Source organism: Hypanus sabinus, chromosome 11 (assembly GCF_030144855.1).
Source record: "Hypanus sabinus isolate sHypSab1 chromosome 11, sHypSab1.hap1, whole genome shotgun sequence".
Taxonomy (NCBI): domain Eukaryota; kingdom Metazoa; phylum Chordata; class Chondrichthyes; order Myliobatiformes; family Dasyatidae; genus Hypanus; species Hypanus sabinus.
The window spans coordinates 22,557,911-22,581,952 of record NC_082716.1 but is presented as its reverse complement, the minus strand read 5'-3'; the positions used below and the strand labels follow the sequence as shown (position 1 = coordinate 22,581,952).

The 24,042-nt window shown below is 43.9% G+C and overlaps 1 protein-coding gene across 1 annotated transcript; it reads right to left on the bottom strand.

Annotated features, from left to right (window-relative positions):
• Nucleotides 1–3,730: 3,730 nt before the first annotated feature.
• On the bottom strand, nt 3,731–16,370 carry LOC132402353 (uncharacterized). The gene is made up of 3 exons (XM_059985232.1): nt 16,079–16,370; nt 4,667–4,946; nt 3,731–3,839 (listed from the first exon to the last, which is right to left on the bottom strand). The coding sequence occupies exons 1-3, from the start codon at nt 16,368–16,370 to the stop codon at nt 3,791–3,793; spliced, it is 621 nt and encodes a 206-aa protein (XP_059841215.1). The 3' UTR covers nt 3,731–3,790.
• Nucleotides 16,371–24,042: the final 7,672 nt, after the last annotated feature.

Here is a 24,042-nt window from a genome sequence, read left to right as displayed (position 1 = left end):
AAATCTATTTAACCACTGAAGCACTCAGTCAATTCTAGACCTTAAGCATTCATTATGTTAAAATTTTTTTGCTTGCATCACTGTTAATTTTTTTTGCACCTTGGATAGGAAGTGGATTAATCACAACAAACAGGTTTCAGTAAACTGTGAATGTATTTCATACATCGAAGGGCTGCAGAAAAGAGTCTTGCTTTATGGGTTACTTAATGGGTCAAAATACAAATAATTAATCTAGACTTATAGATCAGGAATACCTGCTTTAAACGAGCAAGGCAGCCCAAAAATATGAAGCAAAAATAAAAGAAAGAACACACAAAAAATGTTGGAGGAACTCAGCAGGTCAGGCAGCATCTAAGGGGAGGAATAAAGAATCGATATTTTGTGCCAAGACCCCAAGAACAGACAGGAGCCTTGCTTCACTGCAACACAGACAGCATAAGACCATAACACCATAAATAGGAACAGATTTAGGCCAATCAGCCCATCAAGTCATCTCCACCATGGCTGATCCTGGATCTCACTCAGCCCCATACACCTACCTTCTCACCGTATCCTGACTGATCGGTAAACTATCTATATGCACGGACTTGGCCTCTACTGCAGTCTGTGGCAGGGCATTCCACAGATTTACAACTCTCTGGATAAAAATAAATTCCTCTTTACCTCTGTTCTAAAGGGTTGTCCCTCAATTTTTTACGCTGTCCCCTCTAGTTTTGGATACCACCACCACAGGAAACATCCTCTCCACATCCACCCTATCTAATCTTTTCAATATTCGGTAGGTTTCAATGAGAACCCCGGTGAATCCTAGCAAAAGGATTTAAAAGATTTGCTTTATTTATCATATCAAAACTCTAAAACCTACAGTGAACTGTGTACCTACAGTGTTGTGTCAACGACTGTGCTGGGGGCAGCCCACAGATGTCACCATGTTTCTGGTACATGTCCACCACCTACTAACTCTAACCTGCACATCTTTGGAAGGTGGGATGAATGGGAAGAATGTACGGACTTCTTACAAGCAGCAGAATTATGGGAATCGGTGATTGCTGGCACTGTAAAGCGATTGCACAAACTTGCTGCCATGCTGACAATCCTTTCTTCTCCCTCCTGTTATATTTATGAGGAGCATTCAAGGGCTCTGGGCCTGTACTCACTGGAGCTCAGAGGAGTGAGGGAGGATCTCATTGAAACCTATCAAATACTGAAAGGCCTAGATGAGTGGATGTGGAGAGGATGCTTCCTATAGTGGGGGAGTCTAGGACCAGAGGGCTTAGCCTCAGAATACAAGGACGTCTATTCAGAACGGAGCTGAGGAGAAAATTCTTTTACAAGAGGGTGGTGAATCTGTGGAATTCATTGCCACAGATAGCTGTGAAGGCCAAGCCATTGGGTAGATTTAAAGCCGAGGTTTAATGAGTTGTCCTGACGAAGGGTCTCGGCCCAAAATGTCGACAGTGCTTCTTCTTATAGATGCTGCCTGGCCTGCTGTGTTCCACCAGCATTTTGTGTGTGTTGTTATTTAATAAGTTGTGTTTGATTGGTAAGGTTATGAGGAGAAGGCAGGAGAATAAGGGTTGAAAGAGATAATAAATCAGCCATGATGGAATGGTGGAGCAATCTGCATGAGCTGAATGTCATAATTCTGCTCTATGGGCTTATGGTCTAAATTTTGTACCATGAAATTTAATAGGAAGGACAAGAAAGGAAGAATAGCAAGATAAAATAAACACTATGGTAATGAAAGCTTAGCAATTAGCACATGCTTTACAGTACAAGCAACCTGGGTTCAAATCTCACCGCTGCCTGTAAGGAGTTTTACGTTCTCCCTGAGATTGCATGGGTTTCCTCCCACAGCTGAAAGACATACAGTTAATTGGTCATTGTAAAATTGTCCCATGATTGGATTAAATTGGGGATTGCTGGGTGGCTTGCCTTGAAGGGTGTGTTTGTGTGTGTGTCCTTAACTCCTGGTGGGTCATCGGGGAGCTGTAATGACAAGCTTATTGTACCAATCTTTTTGGTGATTGCTTATTGTAGCGTGCCACGGGCATCTGAAACCCGGCGGAGCCCATCCCTCTCCAGGTTTTTTTTAACGAGGTCAAATTTCTAGCTTGGTGCTCAACCCAGGCACGGATGGAAAGTGTGCAAGGGAGCCGACCGGATTCGAACTCGGGACCTCTCGCGCTGATGCTACTATGCCACCAGCCAACCTATTCCACACTGTATCTCGATAAATAAATGGTTCAATGGCTTTCAGGAGCAGGCAAGGAAGCTCATAGGTTCACATGCGGTAAGGATTATGTGGGAAACTGAGTTGATTTAATACCTCAGTGGAATCCTTGTTGTAACACCAGGAGACGGTGTGATTGATATGTCTAAGATGAGAGCTTGTTTACTATAATTGAGCTCACAGGCTGAAATTAAACAATGTGATCATGTGAAATGCACATTGCTGTATTTGTGGAACCATACAATGTTACAACGTGGAAGGAAGTTGGAATGTGAGAGCAGAGACCAAATGGTAAATTTATTCCAATCATAAAGTACTCCTCCATTTTCAGTGTTCTGCATGTGAGGGCGGTGCAACTGAAGGAGCCCAGTAACCATACGGTAGCATACCTGAAGTTAAAGTCTTCAGCAATGAGTACTAGTCAAAGGAGAGCTTATTGAAGTATTAAACACAAGAGATTCTGCAGATGCTGGAAATCCAGAGCAATACATACAAAATCCGCCTAATTTTCCCTCCTCCCCCATCTTCATAGTCTAGCACCATTTCCCCTTTCCATTCCAGTCACGATGAAGCATCTCGGCCTGAAACCCTGACTGTTTATTCATTTCCTCAGACACTGCCTGGCCTGCTGAGTTCCTCCAGCACTTTGTGTGTGTTGCTGTTTGAGAAGGATTAAGGATTTTGTCAAAGCAAATAAGCAAAATGGGCAGAAATTCAAATTCTACACAACTACTTCACATAGAGGAAAATTACATCATTGCTAATGTAAAACCCAAACAGTGTCTTGTTTGAAGAAAAACAGATAAATACTTCGAAAACAGATAATCTAATGGAATATAGGGGAAGGTTGAGGTAACATTTACCTAAATATTTTGCCTGCATGAGGAACCAGCACAAATAAGTTGAGAGGAGTAATTTCCTGTCATGTTGTAACATTGTTTGATTCCCAATACACAAGTCACATGATAACACTCTGTAATTTCAGCCTGCAATCTCCATTATGATAAAGGAAACATCAATTTAGGTATATCAGTCGTATTTCCTCTCTGGGTCATTACAACAGGACTTAAGGAAATGTACCCATGCAGTGACGTTTCATCCCCAGTAACTTGCAAAACAAAATATTGCATTTACTAGAACCTTATGTTAAAATGAATGTCTGTAGAGCCACATTTTTAAGAAAAGGGACTAGTAGAACTGTGTTCCGTTTAGATATGAAGAATACATTTACATCTGTTATGATATGCACCCAACCACGCCAGCTTCTGGGGTTTAGACGCTCCAACACTCCAGAATATGGATCATTGGTGCGGCCGCTTTAAACACTCAGGCTCGTCCTGCTAATTGGCTGCCACGTTTTAGCACCAGGATTTTAATATTTAAAGAGCACTTGCATTGAGGTTCTGTGCTTAATTGTCAACTCTACTTTGGATTCTCATCTAGCATCAATTTTAGAACCCTGTCCTCATCTCAGTCTCATATCGTGTCTCGATTCCAGTCGCGGATACTCCAGCACTAGAATCCTAACCATCTTCACCTAGGTCTCTCATCACAACATCAAGTCCCAATCAAAGCGGCAGCCTCATTTTCCAGAAGTAGGCTGTAACTGTGGAGCACATAGAATTAAGTATGTTTACAGCATGGAAACAGATCATTTGCATCAATAATCTTTGATCATGTTTATACTCTACACAACAATTATCATCACGATAACCTGTATGTCCATTCTCCCTCGTGCTCATTTACCTCCTTGCTTACTAACCTTAATGCATGGTATTGAAATTGCATCTTCTCTGAACCAAATGAGTTCCTCGTGAATTCCCTATTAGATTTCAGAATGACTTGCTTATTACCCTTAACCTTCACCCGATTGAGTACCTAATCAAAGACGGCGATGGGTTACGCAGTAGTGATGATGTCATTTCATCTCTTCAGTACTCTGACTCAGAACAGATTCAAAGGGCTAAGTGGCCTAATTCTGCTTCTATGTTTTATGGTCTTAATGAAACATACAATGCAACAACCATAAGCCTTGCATCCAAAGAAGGATTAGTCCCATGTTGTTTCTCAGTAATCAGGTAGGAATTCAATATTTAATTACACCATTCAAAGAACCTCAAAGACACCTAACAAAGTCTGGGTGACATTGAACCCTTGAGGAAAGCAAAGAAGCCTGTCATTAATTTCATTTTTGTTTGTAGGATCTTACTCTCTAAGAACCAATATAGTTCCAAAAGCAGAACTTCCCAGTGCCCAAACATTTTAATTCATATTCCCATTCTGACATGTCAGCAAAGAAGCCTGTCATTAATTTCATTTTTGTTTGTAGGATCTTACTCTCTAAGAACCAATATAGTTCCAAAAGCAGAACTTCCCAGGGCCCAAACATTTTAATTCATATTCCCATTCTGACATGTCAGCCTACCTCCTCACCTGCATATTACCTCCTCCAGATCCCCTCTTTCTTCTCTTTCTCCTGTGGTCCACTTTCTGCTCCAGTGCTTTATCTTTCCAACCCATCTGGTTTCACCTATCACCTTCCAGCTATCCTTCTTCTCCTCTTCCCCATCTTTTAGTTCTGGCGTCTTCCCCTTTCCTTTCCAGTCCTGCAGCAGGGTCTCCGCCTGAAATGTCGACTGTCTATTCATTTCCACCGATGCTGCCTGACCTGCTGAGTTCCTCCAGTATCTTGTGAGTGTTGCAATATATTTACCTATGTCAATGACGGGAAAGAGAAAGAAAAATGAGCCATAACAGATTGAATTGAAGTGATGGCTTAAAGGCTTGAATGACCGGCTCTTGCTCTTAATCTTTTTTTATTATGTGCAGGGCTCTCAGTACCAGTAACTGTGGTGTTAACTCTTCAGGCTAACAAAATGGCTTCTCTGTAATGTTGCTTAATGCTGTAATAGGTTTCTGTATCTGGAATGTTTGGGTTATGACTGCAGGTAAGGGGGGAACGAACCAACGGAGAATTGTTACGCTATCTTGTATGTGTGAGCTGAGCGGGAGTTTGCGGTCTTTCTCGGGAGGCGAGCGAGGAGGACGGACGTGTGAGGAGCGGACAGCGGTTCCGGGACGGCGGATACTGGACGTCGGTGGTTTGGATGGCGGCCGAAGGCTCGGAAGGTCATTGTGAATGGAACCGGAGGCGTGAGCTCCAACGGATTAAAATATTATGTGCACTAACTGATAAACTTACTGATTTGGCGCCTTTAGGTTATCTGTTTCTACTAACCCAGCACTAAGAAATAACTATAAAGTTGCAATTATTTACTCGCCTTTGGTGCATTGCCTGGTATTTATGTTGAGAGCATGTACTGTGGGGGCATTACATTGTATTTACACCGAACTATTACTCTATTGGCAGGGTGACAGCGGTTCACCCTAAGCGAACGGAGGTAAATTGGGGGCAAGGATGCCGCATACATTATCCAAGAAACTTTATGAAATTGCAGAGAAACTTAATACTCAATGATAGAACAAGAATATAGAATGTTACAGGCCTTTTTAGGTTGTACCTATGATCAAACTAACCCTTCCCTCCTGCATCCTCCATTTTTCTATCTTCCATGTGCCTATCTAAGAGTTTCTTAAATGTCCCTGATGTATCTGCCTCTATCACCAACTCTGGCAGAGAGGTGATGAATCATTCTTGCAGAGTGATGTTGAATCAGTCTTAGCAATCAGTATAGGTTGAGGCTTAAAGCTTTGTTAAGAAAAAATGTTTTGTTTCCTTTTCTGGAGGAAAATTGTTATGTCACATAGTGAGCAATCTGCCCATGCATTGTGCTGAAACTATAGACATGCTTCAGAGTTTATTTATTTAGAAATAAAACCTGGAATAGGCCCTTCAGGCTCTTTGAACTGCACAGCCAGCCACCCCCAGTTTAACCCTTGCTTAATCATGGGACAATTTACAATGGCCAACTAACTGGTACATCTTTGGAGCATGGGAGGAAATATATCAGTGAGTTATATTGCATCATTCCTTTTAATTCCATTTTCTGTAATATAGTTCTGTTCACTATTCTGGAAGATGGTGCACCAACTTGGTAAAAAATTTAAAATGCGCTCAATGGCCACTTCATTAGGTACACATGCCCTCCTGCTCAATAACGTAGATAACTAATCAGCCAATCACGTGGCAGCAATTCGATGCATGCAGACATGGTCAAGAGGTTTAGTTGTTGTACAGATCAAACATCAGAATGTGGAAGAAATGTGTTCTAAGTAACTTTGACTGTGGAATGACTGTTGGTGCCAGATGGGGTGGTTTGAGTATCTCAGAAACAGCTGATCTGAGAATTTTACATACAACCCTCTCTAGAGTTTACACAGAATGGTGCGCCAAAGAAAACACATCATGTGATTGCAGTTCTGTGGGCATAAATGACTTGTTAATGTGAGAGATCAGAGGAGAATGGCCAGGCTGGTTCAAACTGATAGGAAGGTGACAGTAACTCAAGTAACCATCCATAACAACAGGGGCGTGCAAAAGAGAATCTCTGAACAAAAAACATGTTGAACCTTGAAGTGGATAGCAGACACTCAAGCACACACATAGTGGCCACTTTGTTAGTTACCGACATACCTAATAAAGTGGCCACTGAATGTACATGGCTTCAGTTACTGAACGTTCTTTACATTTGTACTTCCCATAATGCAGTTTGGTTGACTATTCTGGAAGATGGTGCATCGACTTTTTAAAGACTTTAAAATATCTCACAACACTCCAATTATGATTAGGTCTTTGTTGCAAGCTTTTGACAGTAAGACCTTAAGATGTAGGAGCAGAATTAGGCCATTTGGCCCATCAAGTCTGTTCCATTTCATCTTGACTGATCCAATTTTTCCTCTTGGCCCCAGTCTCCTGTCCTCTCCCCATAACCCTTCATGCCCACACTAATCATGAATCTATCAACTTACGTGTACCCAATGACTCAGCCTCCACAACTGACTGTGGCAACAAATTCTACAGATTCACCACTCAGTGGCTAAAGAAATTCCACACCTCTGTTCTAAAAGGACACACCTCTATTCTGAGACTGTGTCCTCTGGTCTTAGGCTTCCCCACCATAGGAAACATCCTCTCCAAATCCACTCTATTAAGTCCTTTCAACATTCGATAGGTTTCAATGAGGTCCCCCCTCACACTTCTGAATTCTGGAGAGTAGAGGTCCAGAGCTCTCAAAGGCTCCTCATATGTCGAGCCTTTCAATCCCAGAATCATTTTCGCAAGCCTCCTTTCAACCCTCTCCAATGTCAGCACATCCTTTCTAGATAAGGGGCCCAAAGCTACTCATAATGCTCCAAGTGAGGCTTCACCAGTGCTTTACAAAGCTTCAACATTACATCCTTGCTTTTATATTCTAGTCCCCTTGAAATGAATGCTAACATTGCATTTGCCTTCCCTACCACCAACTCAACCTGCAAATTAACCTACAGGGAATCCTGCACAAGGACTCCCAAGTCCCGTTGCATCTCAGATTTTGAGATTTGAAAATAGTCTATGCTTTTATTTCTTCTACCCAAGTGCTTGACAATACATTTCTTGATACTGTGTTCCATCTGTCACTTCTTTGCCCATTCTCTTAATCTGTGTAAGTCCTTCTGTAGCCTCTCTACTTCCTCAAAACTACCTACCCATCCACCTACCTTCATATCGTCCGCAAACTTGGCTGCAGAACCATCAATTCTGTCATCCAAGTCATTAACATTATAACATAAAAAGAAGTGCTCTCAACACAGATCCCTGTGGAATACCTCTAGTAGCTGGCATCCAAACAGAAAAGGCTCCCTTCATTCCTACTCTTTGCCTCTTGCCATTCAGTTAATTCTCTATCCATGCTAGTATCTTTCTTGTAATGCCATGGGCTCTTAACTTGCTAAGCAGCCTCATGTATGGTACCTTATCAAAATTCAAGTAAACAACATGCACTAATTTTCCTTTGTCTATCCTACTTGTTATTTCTTCAAAGAATTCCAACAGATTTTTTCAGGGAAAATTTTCCCTTAAGGAAACCATGTTGATTACGGTCTATTTTATCATGTGCCTCCACATCCTTAACAATCAACTCCAACACCGTCCTGAGCACTGAAGTTGGAATAAGTGGCCTATAATTTCCTTTCTTCTGCCTCTCTCCCTTCTTGAGGGTAGTGCAGTGGATGTGATCTACATGGATTTTAGTAAGGCATTTGACAAGGTACCACACAGTAGGCTTATTCAGAAAGTCAGAAGGCATGGGATCCAAGGAAGTTTGGCCAGGTGGATTCAGAATTGGCTTGCCTCCGGAAGTCAGAGGGTCGTGGTGGAGGGAGTACTTTCGGATTGGAGGGTTGTGACTAGTGGTGTCCCACAAGGATCGGTTCTGGGACTTCTACTTTTCGTGATTTTTATAAACGACCTGAACGTGGGGGTAGAAGGGTGCATTGGCAAGTTTGCAGATGACACAAAGGTTGGTGGCATTGTGGATAGTGTTGAGGATTGTCGAAGATTGCAGAGAGACATTGATAGGATGCAGAAGTGGGCTGAGAAGTGGCAGATGGAGTTCAACCCAGAGATGTGTGAGGTGGTACACTTTGGAAGGACAAACTCCAAGGCAGAGTACAAAGTAAATGGCAGGATACTTGGTAGTGTGGAGGAGCAGAGGGATCTGAAGGTACATGTCCACAGATCCCTGAAAGTTGTATCACAGGTAGATAGGGTAGTTAAGAAAGCTTATGGAGTGTTAGCTTTCATAAGTCAAGGGACAGAATTTAAGAGGTGCGAGATAATGGTGCAGCTCTATAAAACTCTGGTTAGGCCAAACTTGGAGTACTGTGTCCTGTTCTGGTCGCCTCACAATAGGAAGGATGTGGAAGCATTGGAAAGGGTACGGAGGAAATTTACCAGGATGCTGCCTGGTTTAGAGAGTATGCATTATGATCAGAGATAAAGAGAGCTAGGGCTTTACTCTTTGGAGAGAAGGAGGATGAGAGGAGACATGATAGAGGTATACAAGATATTAAGAGTGGACAGCCAGCGCCTCTTCCCCAGGGCACCACTGCTCAATACAAGAGGACATGGCTTTAAGGTAAGGGGGGGAAAATTCAAGGGGGATATTAGAGGAAGGTTTTTTACTCAGAGAGTGGTTGGTGCGTGGAATGTACTGCCTGAGTCAGTGGTGGAGGCAGATACACTGGTGAAATTTAAGAGGCTACTAGATAGGTATATGGAGGAATTTAAGGTGGAGGGTTATATCGGGGGCAGGGTTTAAGGGTCGGCACAACATTGTGGGCAGAATGGCCTGTACTGTGCTGAATTGTTTTTTTTCTCTTTGAAGAGTGGAGTGACATTTGCAATTTTCCTTTCCTCTGGGACCGTTCCAGAATCTAGTGATTCTTAGAAGACTATTACTAATGTCTCCACGATTTCTTCAGCCACCTCTTTCAGAATCCTGGAGTGTACACTGTCTAGTACAGATGACTTATCTACCTTCAGAGCTTTCACTTTCTGAGAACCTTCTCCTTAGTAATAACAACTTCACACACTTCTGCGCCCTGAACCCTTGAACTTCCAACATACTGCTGGTGACTTCCACAGTGAAGACTAATGCAAAATACTTATGAGGTATGACGTCTTCTTTCCCTAGCATGCAGGCAGACGGAGGAAGTGGTTGGCATACGCAGGTCCATAACTCATTCATGTTCCAAATAACCCTGCTACTGTTGAAATGCTGTGTTTTCTGAATGTCCAAGATTGAATCATTATTTCCTGCAATAAAATAGTATTGCATAAGTCTCTGTTGTGTTACCACTATTGCTAGTCTCATTTGAAGAACCTAACTTCAAAAATAAGTGGCAGTGAAAGTCTACGTAGTGTTGTGCATGGTACATATTGTCAACTCGCAGCAGAATTGTATGACTTTTTTGTTTCACTGAAAACTGAGTCATAACCTACTTAATATAATATACCTTCATTAAAATGGAGAATTTAACATGAGAATCTGGTTTGTGCAGCCTGACAGTTACCTTTTATGTAACTCTGCATGTTATCAGCATGAGGGTGTTAAAGCTAAAGTCACATTTTTAATGTTCGCATTTGATCAATCTTTCAATTTTTTAATTTTTTTTTGGATAAAATTTTATTCAGGGTGTTCACCAGCCTAATGCGCAGTGCCTACAAAAAGTGTTAACCACCCCCTTGGAAGTTTTCATGTTTTATTGATTTACAACATTGAATCACAATGGATTTAATTTGCCTTTTTAGACACTGGTCAACAGAAAAAAGACACTTTCATGTCAAAGTGAAAACATCTCTACAATGCCATCTAAATTAATTACAAATATAAAACAAAAATTAATTGATTGCTTAAGCATTCGCCCCTTTTAATAAGACACACCGAGTCATCACTGGTGTAGCCAGTTGTTTTTTGAAGTTGCAAAATTAGTTAAATGGAGATCTGTGTTTGGAGACCTGTGTGCAGTCAAGGTGTTTCAATTGATTGTAGCAGAAGCACACCTGTATCTGGAAGGTTCAACTGCTGGTGAGTCAGTATCCTGGCAAAACCTACACTGTGAAGACAAAAGAACACTCCAAGCAACTCCACAAAGAAAGTTATTGAAAAGCACAAGGCAGGAGATGTATACAAGAAAATTTCCAAGTCACTGAATATCCCTTGGAGTAGTTGAGTCAATCATCAAGAAATGGAAAGAATATGGCACAGCTTTAAATCTGCCTAGAGCAGGCCATCCTCAAAAATTGTGTGACTGTGCAAGAAGCTGATGAGTGAGGGAGGCCACCAAGAGACCTATGACAACTCTGGAGGAGCTACAAGCTTCAGCGGCGGAGATGGAGAGACTGCACACACAACAACTGTTGCCCGGGTGCTTCACCAGTCACAGCTTTATGGGAGAGTGGCAAAGGGAAAGCCACTGTTGAAAAAAACTCACATGAAATCTCAGCTAGAGTTTGCCAGAAGGCATATGGGAAACTGCGAAGTCAGCTGCAATTTTCTATGGTTTGATGAGACTAAAATTGAGCTTTTTGGCCATCAAACTAAACGTTACGTTTGGTGTAAGCCAAACAACGTATATCACCAAGAACACTCCCTCCATGGTGGAGGCTGCATCATGCTGTGGGGATGCTTCACTGCAGCAGGCCCTGGAATGCTTGTGAAAGTAGAGGTAAAATGAATGCACTAAAGTACAGGCAAATAGACAGAGAAACATAGAAAACATAGAACACCTACAGCACAATACAGGCCCTCTGGCCCACGAAGCTGTGCCAAACATATCTTTATCTTAGAAATTACTTAGGGTTACCCATAGCCCTCTGTTTTTCTAAGCTCCATGTACCTGTCCAGGAGTCTCTTAAAAGGCCCTATTGTATCCGCTTCCATCACCGTCACCGGCAGCCCATTCCATGCGCTCATCACTCTCTGTAAAAAAACTTACCCCTGACATCTCCTCTGTACCTACTTCCCAGCACCTTAAAACTGTGCCCTCTCGTGCTACTCATTTCAGCCCTGGGAAAAGGCCTCTGATTATCCACATGATCAATGCCTCGCATCATCTTATACACCTCTATCAGGTCACATCTCATCCTCCATCTCTCCAAGGAAAAAAGGCTGTGTTCACTCAACCTATTCTCACAAGGCATGCTCCCCAATCCAGGCAACATCCTTGTAAATCTTCTCTGCACCCTTTCTAAGGTTTCCACATCCTTCCTATAGTGAGGCAACCAGAACTGAGCACAATATTCCAAGTGGGGTCTGACCAGGGTCCTGTAGAGCTGCAACATTACCTCTCTGCTCCTAGATTCAATCCCACGATTCATGAAGGCCAATGCACCATATGCCTTCTGAACCACAGAGTCAACCTGTGCAGCAGATTTGTGTTTCCTATGAACTTGGACCCTAAGATCCCTTTGATCCTCCACACTTCCAAGCGTCTTATTATTAATACTATATTCTGCCATCATATTTGACCTACCAAAATGAACCACTTCATACTTGTCTGAGTTGAACTCCATTTGCCACTTCTCAGCCCAGTTTTGCATCCTATCAATGTCCTGCTGTAATCTCTGACAGCCCTCCACACTGTTCTCAGCACCCCCAATCTTTGTGTCATCAGCAAATTTACTAACCCATCACTCCACTTCCTCATCCAGGTCATTTACAAGAATCACGAAGAGTAGGGGTCCCAGAATAGATCTCTGAGGCACACCACTGGTCACTGACCTCCATGCAGAATACGAACCATCTACAACCACTCTTTGCCTTCTGTGGGCAAGCCAGTTCTGGATTTACAAAGCAATATCCCCTTGGATCCCATGCCTCCTTACTTTCTCAATAAGCCTTGCATAGGGTACCTTATCAAATGACTTATCAAACAACCTGCCTTTGACAAAGCCATGCTGAGTGTTCCTAATCATATGATGCCTCTCCAAATGTTCATAAATCCTGCCTCTCAGGATCTTCTCCATAAACTTAACAGCCACTGAAGTAAGACTCACTGGTCTATAATTTCCTGTGCTATCTCTAATCCCTTTCTTGAATAAGGGAACAACATCCGCAACCCTCCAATGCTCTAGAACCTCTCCTGTCCCCATTGATGAAACAAAGAGCATCACCAGAGGCTCAGCAATCTCCTCCCTCACCTCCCGCAGTAGCTTGGGGTACATCTCATCTGATCCCAGTGACTTATCGAACTTGATACTTTCCAAAAGCTCCAACACATCATCTTGCTTAATATCGACATGCTCAAGGTTTTCAGTCCACTGTAAGTTATCCCTACAATTGCCAAGATCCTCTTCTGTAGCAAATACTGAAGCAAAGTATTCATTAATTACCCTGCTAACTCCTTCCATACACACTGTTCCACTGTCACACTTGATTGGTCCTATTCTCTCACGTCTTATCCTCTTGCTCTTCACATACTTGTAGAATTCCTTGGGGGTTTCCTTAATCCTGTCCATCAAGGCCTTCTCATGGCCCCTTCTGGCTCTTCTAATTTCATTCTTAAGCACCTTCCTGCTAGCCTTATAATTTTCTGGATCTCTTTCATTACCTAGTTTTTTGAACCTTTCATCAGCTTTTCTTTTCTTCTTGACCAGATTTACAACAACCTTTGTACACCATGGTTCCTGTCTATCCTTGTCTCTTTGGAATGTACCTATGCAGAACTCCACACAAATATCCCCTGAACATTTGCCACATTTCTTCAGTACATTTCCCTGAGAACACCTGTTCCCAATTTATGCTTCCTTGTTCCGGCCTAAGAACTTTATTTCCTCTTACTCCAATTAAACGCTTTCCTAACTTGTCTGTTCCATTTCTCTCCAATGCTATGGTAAAGGAGATAGAATTGTGATTACCATCTCCAAAATGTTCTCCCATTGAGAGATCTGACACCTGACCAGGTTCATTTCCCAATACCAGATCAAGTACAGCCTCTCCTCTTGTAGGCTTATCCACATACTGTGTCAAGAATTCTTCCTGAACACATCTAACAAACTCCACCCCATCTAAACCCCTCGCTCTAGGGAGATACCAATCGATATTTGGGAAATTAAAATCTCCCACCACGACAACCGTGTTATTATTACACCTTTCCAGAATCTGTCTCCCCATCTGCTCCTCAATGAGTGGTCTATGAAAAACACCCAGTAGAGTTATTGACCCCTTCCTGTTCCTAACCTCCACCCACAGAGATTCCGTAGACAACCCCCATGACTTCCTCCTTTTCTTCAGCTGTGACACTATCTCTGATCAACAGTGCCACGTCCCCACTTCTTTTGCCTCCCTCCCTGTCCTTTCAGAAAACACCTAAAGCCTGGCACACAAAGTAGCCATTCCTGCCCCTGAGCCATCCAGGCCTCTGTAATGGCTACAACATCATAGCTCCAAGTACTGATCCATGCTCTAAGCTCATCTGCTTTGTTCATAATACATTGCATTAAAATAGACACATCTCAAACCATCAGCTTGAGCGTGTCCCTCCACTATCACCTGCCTATCCTCCCTCTCGCACTATCTCCAAGATTTTTCTATTTCTGAGCCAACTGCCACTTCCTCTGTCTCTTCAGTTCGGTTCCCATTCCCCAGCAATTCTAATTTACACTCTCCCCAATAGCCTTAGCAAACCCCCCACCAGTATATTGGTCCCCCTGGGATTCAAGTATAACCCTATCCTTTTTGTATAGATCACCCCTACCCCAAATATACCCCAATGATCCAGCAATCTGAATCCCTGCCCCCTGCTCCAATCCCACAGCCACACATTTATTCTCCAGCTCATTCCATTCCTATACTCACTATCACGCGGCACAGGCGGTAATCCTGAGATTACTACCTTTGAGGTCCTGCTTCTTAATTTCCTTCCTATCTCCCTGTAGTCTGTTTTCAGAACCTCCTCCCTCTTCAATCTGAAACCAGTATATTATGTCTAAACAATGGAGACTACAATGGGATGAGGGAGGATTTGGCTAGTGTAGACTGGGATATAGTGGGAAGGTTGACGAACAGTGGAAGATTTTTAAAGAGATTTTTCCTAGTGCTCAGGAAAAATATATTCCAGTTAAAAGCAAGGACAATAAGGGTGGGGAGAGCTAAGGCAATAAAAAAAAGCATCAAACTAAGAGCTCAAGCATACGAAGTCCCCAGGAGTAGCGGGAATCTGGAAGATTGGGAAAACATTAAAAAGAAACAAAGAACCACTAAGTGAGCATTAAAGAAAGGGAAGATGGATTATGAAAATAAACTAATACAAAATATAAAAATGGACAGTAAAAGATTTTATAATTATATAAAGCCGAAAAGCATGGCTAAAGTGAACAAAGGACTCTTTAAGGATGAGAAGGGGGGATTGATGTTGGATAATCAGGAAATGGCAGAGGCTTTGAATGGATATTTTGTGTCGGTCTTCATAGCGGAGAATACATCTAACAAGCCAAAGAGAGATGTCATGGATGTGATGGGAGGTGAGGACCTCAATACAATAGCTATCACTAAAGAGGTAGTGCTGAGCAAACTTGTGGGCCTGAAGACAGATAAGTTCCCTGGCCCTGATGGAATGCATCCCAGGGTACTGAAAGACATGGCAGAGTTAGAGTAGAGGCTTTGGTGTTAATTTACCAAAATTCTCTGGACTCCAGTGTGGTGAACTACATATACCTGTCTGGACACGTCCCCCCCCCGCTGACTGCTTCTTTGGCTCCTCCCGCAGACCCCTCTATAAAGGCGATTGGAGGCACTGCTCCTCCCTCAGTCTCCAAGATGTTGTGTGATGGGCTCTTGCTGCTGATGGTGCTTTCTTCCAGCTAATAAAAGCCTACCTTCACTCACGTCTCCGAGAGTTATTGATGGTGCATCAATTTTATTAGCTGGAATTTTAAAACATGGAAAGTATTTTACGTCCGGAAAAATTGGACATTGATCCTCAAGCTCCAGAAGCAGCTCTTGCCTTTGAACTCTGGCTTGCATGCTTCCAATCATACCTGGAAGAGATTCCCGTGATTGAGCCTGCTATCATGCACAAAATCCTCCTCTCCAAAGTCAGTCCGAAGGTATACTCCCTTATCAGGGACCTGCCGATTTACCAAGGGGCACTGGACACCCTCACAAGACAGTACCTGCGGCCGGTGAACACCGTCTACGCTAGACATTGCTTAGCGATGCGGCGGCAGCGGGCTGGAGAGTTGAGCGCTGAGTTTGTCCGGGCCCTACAGACACTCGTGTGGGCCTGTGACTGCAGGGGACTTACGATGGAACAGCATGCGGAGCTCCTGGTATGAGACGCCTTCGTTACGGGGATCAGGTCAGTGTATGTGCACCAGTGGCTGCTGGAAAACGCCGATCTTACCTTTCGCTCGGCGATCGAGATGGCTGACATGCTGGAGGCTGCTCTGCACAACGCTGATGCTGTCCAGCCACGCAATCTCCCACCGGCCCTGTGGACGCTGCAGACCCCACCACCCGCTGGCGAATCGAGCTCGGCTGCTGCCAGTCGCGAGTCCGTGCACTCCCCGCAATCCACCACAGCTGCTGCCAGTTGCAAGTCCGCGCAGTGTTACTTCTGCGGATTCGAAAGTCACCCCCGAAAATGCTGCCCGGCCCAAGAAATTACCTGCTCCACCTGCGGAAACAAGGGCCATTTCGCCAAGGTCTGTAAGTCTAAACCACGAGCAGGGTCGAGCAATGCCGTGTGCGAGGCATGGGGGCCACTATCTTGGTCGCAGCCATCTTGCCTGCTTGCCTCGTGTGAGGCATGGGGGCAGCCATCTTGGTTGCCGCCATCTTGCCTGCCCGCCTCGTGCGAGGCATGGGGGTAGCCATCTTTGTTGGTGCCACCTCGTCCCGCCTCCAACCCACTGGTGCTTACCAGGCACCAAGACGGCGATTCCACTCTGGCCTCCGTAACCCTCAACCAAAGTGCCCCACACTAGCTTGCAAGGTCAATGATGGACATCCTGGTGGAGGGGCACAGGACTAGCTGCCTGTTTGACATGGGCAGCACTGAGGGTTTTATTCACCCGGACACGGTGCAACACTGAGGACTCGTGACACAGCCGATAAGCCAGAGGGTCACCATGGCTTCTGGGTCGCATTCCACAGACATCCGGGGGGGGTTGTGTAGCGTCATTGGTGGTGCAGGGCACAGAATATCGGGACTTTGCGCTACTGGTCATGCCTCAACTGTGTGCGCCTGTGCTATTGGGGCTGGACTTCCAGAGCCACCTAAAATGTGTGACTATACCATATGACGGGCCCCTCCCACCAATCACTGTCAGAAATCCTCTGTTTTGTGGGACTTCGTCACATACTCCGCTGCTGACCACACACACACACCGACCCACACATCCCACCCAACACCATGCCAACAGCCGCGCTACTGACACCACTTGCAGCCTCTCCACCCTCAAGATCCCTCCCCCACCGCTGTTCGCCAACCTGAACCTCGACTGTAAACCTGTGGCAACTAAAAGCAGGAGGTACAGCGCGGGGGACAGGGCCTTCATTCAGTCGGAGGTGCAGCAGCTGCTCAGGGAGGGATCATTGAGCCAAGCACAAGTCCTTGGAGGGCCCAGGTGGTTGTTGTTCAGACCGGGCAGTAAAATAGGACGGTCGTGGACTATTGCCAGACCATCAATAGGTTCACGCAGCTTGACACATACCCCGACCCTGCATTGCGGATATGGTCAACCAGATAGCTCAGTACAAGGTATACTTGACCATAGATCTGAAATCTGCTTACCACCAGACCCCCATCCGCCCAGAGGACTGCCCCTACACCGCCTTTGAGGTGGGCGGCAGGCTCTATCACTTCCTACGCATCCCCTTCGGTGTCACGAATGGTGTCTCTGTCTTCCAGAGGGAAATGGACCGGATGGTTGACCAGTGCCAACTGAAGGCCACGTTCCCATATCTGGATAACATCACCATCTGTGGTCACGACTGGCAGGATCACGACACCAACCTCCAATGATTTTTCCTAGTGGCCAAAGCTCTTAACCGCACCTATTACAGGGACAAGTGTGTGTTTGGAACCACCCGACTCGCTATCCTTGGATATGTCATGGAGAACGGGGTCATTGGCCCTGATCCCGACCGTATGCACCCCCTGTTAGAACTTCCTCTTCCCACCACCTTCAGAGACCTCAGACGGTGCCTGGCCTTCTTTTCCTATTACGCCCAATGGGTCCCTCACTACGCAGACAAGGCCCACCCCCTGGTCAAGTCCACCACATTTCCCCTCTCAGCCGAAGCCCGCGTGGCCTTCAGCTGCATTAAAGGGGACATTGCCAAAGCAACGATGCATGAGGTGGACGAGACCATTCCCTTCCAAGTAGAGAGTGATGCCTCTGACTTCGCGCTGGCTGCTACCCTCAATCAGGCAGGCAGGCCAGTAGCATTCTTCTCTCGTACCCTTCAAGGCCCTGAAATTCGGCACTCCGCAGTGGAGAAAGAAGCCCAGGCCATAGTGGAAGCTATTAGGCATTGGAGGCACTATCTCGCCAACAAAAGGTTCACCTTGCTGACCGACCAGCACTCAGTTGCGTTCATGTTCAGCAACCAACAGCAGGGCAAAATCAAAAATGATAAAATTTTGTGGTGGAGAATAGAACTCTCCACCTACAACTATGATATCCTGTACCGGCCTGGAAGGCTCAATGAGCCCCCTGATGCCCTATCCCGGGGAGCGTGTGCCAGCGCACAGCTTGACCGGCTATACGCCCTCCATGCAGATCTTTGCCACCCAGGGGTCACCCGATTTTACCATTTTGTGAAAGCCCAGAACCTGCCTTACTCCCTTGAGGACATCTGGACGATGACCAGGGACTGTCAAGTCTGTGCTGAGTGCAAATCGCACTTCTACCGTCCTGAAAAGGCGCAACTTATCAAGGCCACCCACCCCTTTGAGCAACTGAGTGTCAACTTTAAGGACCCCCTTCCCTCCACCAACCGCAATGTCTGCTTTCTCAACATTATCGACGAGTACTCGCTGTTCCCCTTTGCCATCCCCTGCCCCGATACCACTGCCACGTCCGTCATAAAAGCCCTGCGCCAGCTCTTCACTCTGTTTGGATATTCCTGCTATATCCACAGTGATAGAGGGTCCCCTTTATGTGTGACGAACTGCGCCAGTACCTGCTAGCTGGGGGCATTGCTACTGGTAGGATCACGAGCTATAATCCCCAGGGGAATGGACAGGTGGAGAGGGAGAATGCCACAGTGTGGAAGGCCACACTTCTAGCCCTTAGGTCAAAGGGATTGCCAGTCTCTCGCTGGCAGGAGGTCCTCCCCGAGGCACTCCACTCCATCCACTCCCTGTTATGTACGTCCACCAATGCCACCCCTCATGAGCGACTCTTTTCTTTTCCCAGGAAGTCTGCCACTGGGACCACCCTACTGGCTTGGCCGACGTCCCCAGGGCTTGTGCTGCTCCAGAAACATGCGAGGAGCAATAAATACTCCCCGATGGTTGAGAGGGTTCACCTACTACATGCGAACCCCCAGTATGCCTATGTGGTCTTACCTGATGGGCAGGAGGACACGGTCTCCGTCCACGACCTGGCGCCCGCAGGAGCAGCAGACCCCTACCCCGAACACTCTACGGTAACTATGAACCCCATACCCACCGAGGTGTATACCCACCAGACACTGCGCACACCAAGCCCTACACAGACTCTTCACGATACTCCCATACCGGGCGCCTCGCACACGCATGAGGGATTACTGACGCCTAATGGGCTGGCACCTCAAGTCAGGCTGGAACCAGCACAACCACCGTCTCCGGTGCAATCACCACCGGTGCTACGTAGATCGCAGCGACAGATTCGACCACCTGATAAACTTAACCTGTAAATGTACTTGTAAGAAACTTCGCCCCATGGGGACTCTCTTTTAAAACAAAGTGGGGGTGAATGTGGTGAACTACATATACCTGTCTGGACACGCCCCCCCCCCCCGCTGACTGCTCCTGTGGCTCCTCCCACAGACCCCTGTATAAAGGCGATTGAGGCCGGAGCCCGGCTCTCAGTCTCCAGGATGTTGTGTGGTGGGCTCTTGCTGCTGACGGTGCTTTCTTCCAGCTAATAAAAGCCTACCTTGACTCACGTCTCCGAGAGTTATTGATGGTGCATCCTCCAGGCAGGTCCCAGCAGACTGGAAGATGGCAAATGTCACGCCTCTGTTCAAAAAAGGACGTAGCCAAAAGGCAAGTAACTATAGGCCGGTTAGTTTAACATCTGTAGTTGGGCAAATGGTTGAAGCTACAATTAAAGAAGAAATAGTGAGGCATCTGGAGAGAATTGGATCCATCAGGCAGATGCAACATGGATTCAGCAAAGGCAGGTCCTGTTTGACAAACTTACTGGAGTTCTTTGAGGATATAATGAGCGCAGTGGATAGAGGGGAACAGATGGGCGTAATTTACTTGGATTTGGATAAGGAATCGCATAAAAGACTTATCCATAAAATAAGGAAGCATAGAGTCGGGAGTGATGAATTAGCATGAATAGAGGATCGGTTAATGAATAGAAGGCAGAGAGTTGGGATACATGGGCGTTACTCTGGTTGGCAATCAGTGGTGAGCGGTGTGCAACAGGGGTCGGTGCTGGTCCCACAACTGTTTATGATATACGTTAATGATCTGGAAGAGGGGACCAAATATAATGTATCTAAGTTTGCTGATGACACTAAATTGAGTGGAAAAGCAAATTGTGCAGAAGACAGGGAGAGTCTGCAAAGAGATAGAGATAGATTAAATGAGTGGACATGGGTCTGGCAGATGGAGTACAATGTTGGTAAATACTTTTGAAGGAAAAATGGAAGATCAGATTATTATTTAAATGGTAAACAATTGCAGCATACTGTTGTGCAGAGGACTTGGGAGTGCTTGTGCATGAATCACAAAAGGTTGGTTTGCAGATGCAGCAGGCAATCAAGATAGCAAATGGAATGTTGGCCTTCTTTGCTAGAGAGATTGAATTTAAGAGCAGGGAGGTCATGCTGCAACTATACAGGGTACTGGTGAGGCCACACCTGGAGTACTGTGTGCAGTTCTGGTCTCCAGACTTGAGGAAGGATATATTGGCTTTGGAGGCGGTGCAGATGAGGTTCATCGGATTGATTTCAGAGATGAGTGTCTTAGCCAGTTATCAGGTTATAAATTAAACCTACATAAAAGTGAACTTTTCTCTTTGAACAATTTGATATCAATAAATTCTAACTTTCCTTTTAAAATTGTAGGAAACCAATTTACCTTTTTAGGTGTAACAACTACTAAAAATTATAAGTGTTCATTTAAAGAAAATTTTCTTGCTCTATTGAATCATGTAAAAAGAATACTATCAAATTGATCGCCTCTTTCATTATCGTTAGTTGGTCAAATTAACTCTATCAAAATGAATATATTACCTAAATTTATATATCTTTTTCAGGCATTGCTGATTTTCATTCCTAAATCCTTATTTTTATTCTGTTGACTCTATTATATCTTCTCATATATGGAAGAATAAGCTTTCTAGATTAAATAAAATTCATTTTCAGAAAGATAAAAAGAATGGAGGATTAGCCTTACTAAACTTTAAATTTTATTATTGGGCAGTTAATATAAGAAATCTCACAATTTGGTTATATTATATAAATCGTGAGGATTGCCCAATGTGGTTTTTTTAGAAGCTAATTCTGTTAATAAGTTCTCATTTATTTCTCTTCTTGGATCCTCATTTCCTTTGTCTTTGAATAGGTTAACTGATAATCTGGTAGTTAAACACACTATGAGGATTTTGATACAATTCCAAAAATATTTTGACTTATTGAGATTTTCTGTTTCGAGTCCCATTTTTTCCAACTTTGTTTTCACCCGTCTATGATTGATGTGGCTCTTAAAGAATGGGATAGATTAGGTATTAAATGATTTCAGGACTTGTTTGTAGAGGGAAGTCTTTTTTCGTTTGAACAATTGTCAACTAAAATGCATCTTTTCCGATATATACAAGTAAGAGATTTTTTACGGTCTCAAATAAGTACATTTCCTAAAAGTTCCTGATAAGAATCTACTACAGGCAATCTTTAATCTGAAACCTTTTTATAATGGATCTATATCTACAAATGTTTGTGATACTTATACTATACTGTTGGGAATGAGAAGTGTTCCTTTAGATAAAATTAAAAATCTTTGGGAACAAGATTTACAGACTTTAGTTTCTGAGGAAAATTGGAATCAAATTTTTTAATTGATTAACATTGTTAAGTGCCTGCCACTCTCTCCTTCAATTTAAAGTGGTCCATTGGGCCCATATGACTAAGGGTAAGTTGTCTTGTTTTGACTTAGATATATCTCTGTATTGTGATAAATGTAATAATGGAGAGGCTTCACTCATTCATATGTTTTGGACATGTCTGAGTCTTGGAAAATATTGGAAAGAAGTATTTCAAACTTTTTCGATACTTTTTAAAGTAAATTTCAAGCCTAATCCTTTGACTGCTTTATTTGGTATTGTTGGAGGAAAGGATATTATTTTGGAGCCATCTGATTTGCACATTTTGGCTTTTATATCTCTCATGGCCAGAAAGACACTTTTGCTTAAATGGAAAGGTGTGGCCCCTTCTATTCACGCCCAATGGTTACGTGATGTGATGTCATGTTTAAATTTTGAGATGATTCTATGTTCAATCTTTGAATCTAATCAAGACTTTCAAACATGGTGGGGACTTTTTCTGAACTATTTTCAAAACCTTTGATTTGCTGTTAAAGCACAGATGATGACTAACACTCTTTTTTTCTTTTTTTTTGTACTAATCAGATTCGGTCTTGATAGTGGTTTAGATTTTTATATATAATAAAATTATTATTTTTCAATGTTATGAACTAATTTACTTATACGAATATAGAGTAAGGAGTCTTTATATGTGAGTTAGTTTAATGTATTGACGTATATATATTTTCCCTGTACTCTGTATTCTTATATATATAAATTAATAAAAATATTGGAAAGAAGAGATGAAGGGGTTAGACTATGAGGAGAGATTGAGTTGCCTGGGGCTGTACTCACTGGAATTCAGAAGAATGAGAGGAGATCTTATAGAACCATATAACGTTATAAAAGGGATGGGTAAGATAAAGGCTGCAGTGTTGTTTCCACTGGTAGGCCAACAGTCACAGGCCTACATTCAGAGAGGCAAACATCGACTACCACTCTCTGGCTTCTCCTGTGAAGCTAATGTCTAATCCTATTTACCATCTCATCCTGAATGTGCTGGTGAAACATTGGTATGTTTCTGACCAAGGGAACCATGGAGGTCCAGTCCATGACTAAATCCCAAACAGACATCAGTGGTTTGTTTCTGACCAAGGGAACCATGGAGGTCCAGTTCATGACTAAATCCCAAACAGACATCAGAGTTTCCAGGATATGGAGTTAGTGCATCAGAAGTTGGGCTGAGATCATAGTGACTAGCAGAGCAGACACATGGGGCCAGCAGAACAGGCTCCTGTTTCTATTTCTTATGTACCTGCTTTCAACAACTGAGCACCTGTTTGTGTAAATCTCCACACACCCCACCCTCGCCAAGAATAAAAGCTACACATTGAACAAATGATGCCTAGTTAGATCACAAGACCATAAAACCATTCAGCCCATCCAGTCTATTCAGTCATACCATCATGGCTGATTTATTATCCCTCTCAACCCCATTTTCCTGCCTCCTCTCCACAACCCTTGATACCCTGACTAATCAAGAAACTTTTAAACTCCACTTTAAATATGCCCAATGAATTAACCTCTACAGCTAAGTCACTGGCAATGAATTCCACAGATTCACTGTCCTCTGGCTAAAGAAATTCTTCCTTACCTCAATTCTAAATGGACGTCCCTCCATTCTGAGGCTGAAATTTCTTGTCCACGCCCACTCTATCTAGTCCTTTCAAAATTCAATAGGTCTCGATGAGATCTCCCCCTCATTTTTCTAAACTCCAATGAGTACAGACCCAGAGACATCAATGCTCCTTATATATTAACCCTTTCAATCCTGTAATAATTCTTATCAACCTCCTCCAGACCATCTCAATGCCAGCACATCTTTTCTTAGATAAGGGACCCAAAACTGCTACAATACTCTAAGTGAGGTCTGACTGATGCCTTACAAAGCCTCAGCATTACATCCTTACTTTAATACTCTAGTCCTCTAGAAATGAATGCTTTCATTGCATTTGCCTTCCTAACTAACGACTCAATCTGCAAGTTAACCTTTATGGAATCCTGCACAAGGACTCACAAGTCCCTTTGCATCTCTGATTTTTGGAATTTCTCCCCTTTTAGC

Bases quoted from the DNA above. Each gene is read 5' to 3' on its own strand.
- LOC132402353 (XM_059985232.1), bottom strand. From the start codon at position 16,370: ATGGCCCTTGTTTCCGCAGGTGGAGCAGGTAATTTCTTGGGCCGGGCA. The intron at 4,947-16,078 runs GTAAGATCGGCG...TCATTGACATAG, and splicing joins TCTCGATCGCCGAGCGAAAG to GTAAATATATTGCAACACTC. The intron at 3,840-4,666 runs GTGAGGAGGTAG...TGTGCTCCACAG, and splicing joins CTGGAGGAGGTAATATGCAG to TTACAGCCTACTTCTGGAAA.